The 4,811-nt window shown below is 47.2% G+C and overlaps 1 protein-coding gene across 4 annotated transcripts in view; it reads right to left on the bottom strand.

Moving 5' to 3' along the window:
• LOC147012946 (uncharacterized) overlaps positions 1–4,465 on the bottom strand; it is a 30,741-nt gene extending 26,276 nt beyond the window's left edge. For 2 of the 4 annotated variants that reach the window (XR_015051124.1, XR_015051125.1), the window contains exons 1-2: positions 3,951–4,088; positions 1,797–1,915 (exon numbers count right to left, since the gene is read on the bottom strand). Coding sequence is in view for 1 of the 4 variants with exons in the window: in XM_085854347.1 (XP_085710473.1) it covers positions 3,951–4,358 (408 nt within the window). In the remaining 3 variants the exon portion in view is untranslated. Of the gene's footprint in view, positions 1–1,796; positions 1,916–3,950 lie in introns of all 4 variants that reach the window. The other 2 variants (XR_015051126.1, XM_085854347.1) reach the window with 1 other exon arrangement.
• Positions 4,466–4,811: the final 346 nt, after the last annotated feature.

The following is a 4,811-nucleotide window of genomic DNA, read 5'->3' as shown; positions in this document are numbered from 1 at the left end:
CACACACACAAACACACACACACACACACACACACACACACACACACACACACACACACACACACACACACACACACACACACACACACACACACACACACACACACACACACTGCTGGAATTATCGATCGATGAAAATTGTTCGATCGGAAGTAGCTGGGAGATAGAGAAGATTTGGGAAATGGCAGAACTTTGTCATGGTGGGCAGATAGACAGCAGAGATGCCAAATCATCTCAGACAAAACAAGAATCCACTTCGAGGCAGCAAGCATGTGTACAATCAACATTTACAAAAGCCTTCCAACCAACTGTTGGTTTGAAAAAAAAAAAAGGTCAATGAAAAGCAGCATTGTGTGGCAGGTGGCCATCAGGTATCCGAGCACTGTTTGCTGCCACAGTTTGGGAGTGGACAAGATTAATAAGAAGTGGTCAAATTAACAAACATTGCCCGCGTCGCACGTCGCCTGCAGATTATGTCGGTCAATTTAACATTTCCCAAGTTATTGAAATTACGAGCAGGGGTTCCCGGTGTTGCCTGGTGCTGTTCTCATCCTGTTGGCATTTTGATTAAATCAATTATTAGGTCATCTCTATCATCTCAGTAGAGATGTCTCTAATAATAACAGTCTCGAAGTACGTCCGTCCGTCCACAATCAAACCGAGTGGAGACAAATAACCAATAGTGGAATGGATAGAGGTCGATGAGACATGGACAACGATATAACTTTCAAGGTCGTCCAAGGTCGAGGTCAAGGTCACGAGGCTGTCAAAGTTGCGAAAATCGTCGATTTCAAATCGTATCTCCTCCCTCATTTATCAAGAGAGATCAAATGTTATTCGTGATTCAGATACTACGGACTATTATCTACAACAACACGAGCCATTTTTTTGAAATTTGCTCTCGTTCCGATTTTATAGCCCTTCAAACTTCGCTCTGATTCCCCGTTTGGGACGTTCATAAAGTACATACAAAAAAAAGTATTAACTTAATAACCGGAACTCTCCGAGACAAATATTCCATTTGAAGCTTTTGTCAGATTTAACTAAAACAATGGAACACAAGTTTATATGCACACTTACTTTCATTTATGACATTAACATTGTCTTGAATGTCAATTTGTACTTTTATTTTCATAAATTATATATATATATATATATATATATATATATATATATATATATATACTGTATATGTGTATATATATATATATATATATATATGGATTTATATATACTGTATATGTGTGTACATATATATATGTGGATTTATATATACTGTATATGTGTGTATATATATTTATATATACTGTATATGTGTGTATATATATTTATATATACTGTATATGTGTGTATATATATATTTATATATACTGTATATGTGTGTATATATATATTTATATATACTGTATATGTGTGTATATATATTTATATATACTGTATATGTGTGTATATATATTTATATATACTGTATAGGTGTATGTATATATATATATATATATGTATATATTATATATATTTATACGTGCTGTGATATTAAAAGAAAAAGGTAAATTACACCGCTCGGGACTGCATCGTCATGGCTTACAAACATTGGTTCATAAGGAACTGCTGGCTTTGCAAGCGATTAGCGATGTATGAGGGGGGGGGGTGGGTGGTTTAAAGCCCGCGTACGGGCTGCATACAGGGGTGGGTGGTTTAAAGCCCGCGTACGGCCTGCATACAGGAGTGGGTGGTTTAAAGCCCGCGTACGGCCTGCATACAGGGGTGGGTGGGTGCTACGACGGCTGCGTACATACTTTATGAAAGTGGTGTCGGACTACATGAAAGCGTTTCAGAAGATGAAGGTGAGCCTGTCGTCATCGCGAGGGGGAAAAATATCCCCATTCACAGGAGCATTTTCGACGTGATCTTGAATCTGTAGACGTCAATAATTGTTCCATATTACTGTATTACCATAGTTAATGATTACTGATGCATTTGAGATAAATCTACAGTTCGTTGTAATCTTCAAGTATTGTGATGTGATATGAGACGCATATGGGCCTATGGGGGTGGGTGGGTGGTCACTAGCCTACATACAGAGGGGGTGGGTGGGTGGTCACTAGCCTACATACAGAGGGGGTGGGTGGGTGGTCACTAGCCTACATACAGAGGGGGTGGGTGGGTGGTCACTAGCCTACATACAGAGGGGTGGGTGGGTGGTCACTAGCCTACAAACAGAGGGGGTGGGTGGGTGGTCACTAGCCTACATACAGAGGAGGGTGGGTGGGTGGTCACTAGCCTGCATACAGAGGGGGTGGGTGGGTGGCCACAAGCCAACATACAGAGGGGGGGGGGGGGGTGGTCACTAGCCTACATACAGAGGGGGGTGGGTGGGTGGTCACTAGCCTACATACAGAGGGGGTGGGTGGGTGGTCACTAGCCTACATACAGAGGGGTGGGTGGGTGGGTGGTCACTAGCCTACATACAGAGGAGGGTGGGTGGGTGGTCACTAGCCTACATACAGAGGGGGGTGGGTGGGTGGTCACTAGCCTACATACAGAGGAGGGTGGGTGGGTGGTCACTAGCCTACATAGAGAGGGGGGTGGGTGGGTGCTCACTAGCCTACATAAAGAGGGGGGTGGGTGGGTGGTCACTAGCCTACATACAGGGGGGGGGGGGGGGGTGGTCACTAGCCTACATACAGAGGAGGGTGGGTGGGTGGTCACTAGCCTACATACAGAGGGGGGTGGGTGGGTGGTCACTAGCCTACATACAGAGGGGGTGGGTGGGTGGTCACTAGCCTACATACAGGGGGTGGGTGGGTGGTCACTAGCCTACATACAGGGGGGTGGGTGGGTGGTCACTAGCCTACATACAGAGGGGGTGGGTGGGTGGTCACTAGCCTACATACAGAGGAGGGTGGGTGGGTGGTCACTAGCCTACATACAGGGGGGGTGGGTGGGTGGTCACTAGCCTACATACAGGGGGGGTGGGTGGGTGGTCACGAGCCTACATACAGAGGGGGTGGGTGGGTGGTCACTTGCTTGCATACAGAGGGGGGTGGGTGGTTTTGAAAACCGGAAGTAGAGCGTACGTACTTTATGAACTGCCCCTATTCCAGTCTGGCACAGAGTTACTTTCGACCTCTTGCAGAGATGACCGGCACTCCCGCTCGGGGGATATTTTTTTTTATATTTTTTTTGTGGAGGCCTCAAACACTTCCCTCAACCCACCAAAGAATGGGGTCGGGGATCATTTAATCCTACCTTCACGGACCTACAAAGGCTTCTGCACTCTAAATAAGAGCGATTAAAAGAAAAAAAGGAATCCAAACTTTCTTGTTCAATTCCCCCCTCCCTGAAAACACTCCGCGGCACTCACTGATAAACCCTTGAAAGTTTGACGAAGATCCGTCCAACCATCTCTGACACACAGACAGACATCTCGCAGAATAGAATACAGATAAAGGTAAAAAGTTGAATCAGGTAAAACCTGCACACCATCACTACCACCACCACTCATTGGGACCACACTCTGTGCAGAAGGTTGGTGCTGCTTTAGTAGTCTCCTTGGCTATTGGACACAATCCTGGATGGGTCGCCACTCCGACGCAGGTTACCAGTAAGCTGCTACTCATTTTTCCAACCTCAGAAGGATGACAGGCAGTCAACCCCACTTGGTATTAATTCAACAGCCGAATGGGATTTGAACTCAGGATCCGAGGATCCCAAGCCCACCACTCGAACCATTAAACCAAGAGCAGGCAATACCACCACGATAATAAAGTATTTATCTAAAAAAACACACACACACACACACACACACACACACACACACACACACACACACACACACACACACACACACACACACACACACACACACACACACACACACACACACACACACACACACACACACACACACACACACACCAGTCCTCACTCATCGCTCCATCCATTCTCACCTCTTCCTGCGCTTTCTCCATCGCAGCAAGCACTGTCCCCATTGCCTCCATTTCCCGCAAGAATCGCGACTCGACTCCGACTCTTGGAGCCATCATCGTGACTGGATGTGGGAACTGGAGCGGAAAGAGCCAAGATGTGGAGCCAGAGCCGAGGCTCCGTGAAGTCGTTGTCCAGGATAAGCGGAGAGTCCGTGCGGTACCACGCCAATGTGGAGCACGGTTTCCCTGCCAGACGGCCGAGACCGATCTGCGTCGCAAGAACGCAGGAACCCCGGGGAAGAGAGCGAAGAGGCGCGAGGTGCCGAGGTCCGGACACGTTTTCACGGAGCGCTGCGTGCGCAACAGACCGTAGCTGTACTGGCACCGGATGAGGGCGGCGGCGGCGGCAGGAGAAGGCACGGAAGCCATGACTCGGTCGGTCGGTGGTGGTGCCAATAATGATCCAAACGCGCCTCTGGCCCAGTCCCTGGAGATCTTATTCCAGGGCGGGTACAGCAAACACCCCCTCTCGTCTCCGTTCCGGGCCCCCTGAGACCCCCCGCCCCCCACAGTGCCGGATCAAGCCTCGGCTGGCCAAAATGCACATTTTGAAATTTTAGAGAATGGCCTGAAAATTTTAAATTAGATCTCGGGCTCATGCAAATGGACCCCAGACAAAAGATGAACTGATTCAAGAACAAAATATTTAATACAACAAAAGACAAATATTTAATGTGAAAATAATTTTTGACTGGCCCTAAGGCACATGGGCCTTGTCTGCCTAATAGTTAATCCAGCACTGCCCCCTCCCCGAACGTCCCACAAGCAGCTGATCTTCTTGTTTTCTCTCCAATACGAACCTTGACAAAGGTTCTCACACCA

Source organism: Eptatretus burgeri, chromosome 14, assembly GCF_056783735.1.
Source record: "Eptatretus burgeri isolate ZD-2024b chromosome 14, Ebu_testis_v1, whole genome shotgun sequence".
NCBI classification, from domain to species: domain Eukaryota; kingdom Metazoa; phylum Chordata; class Myxini; order Myxiniformes; family Myxinidae; genus Eptatretus; species Eptatretus burgeri.
The sequence above is the reverse complement of the archived record's forward strand: the minus strand, read 5'-3'. Positions and strand labels throughout refer to the sequence as shown.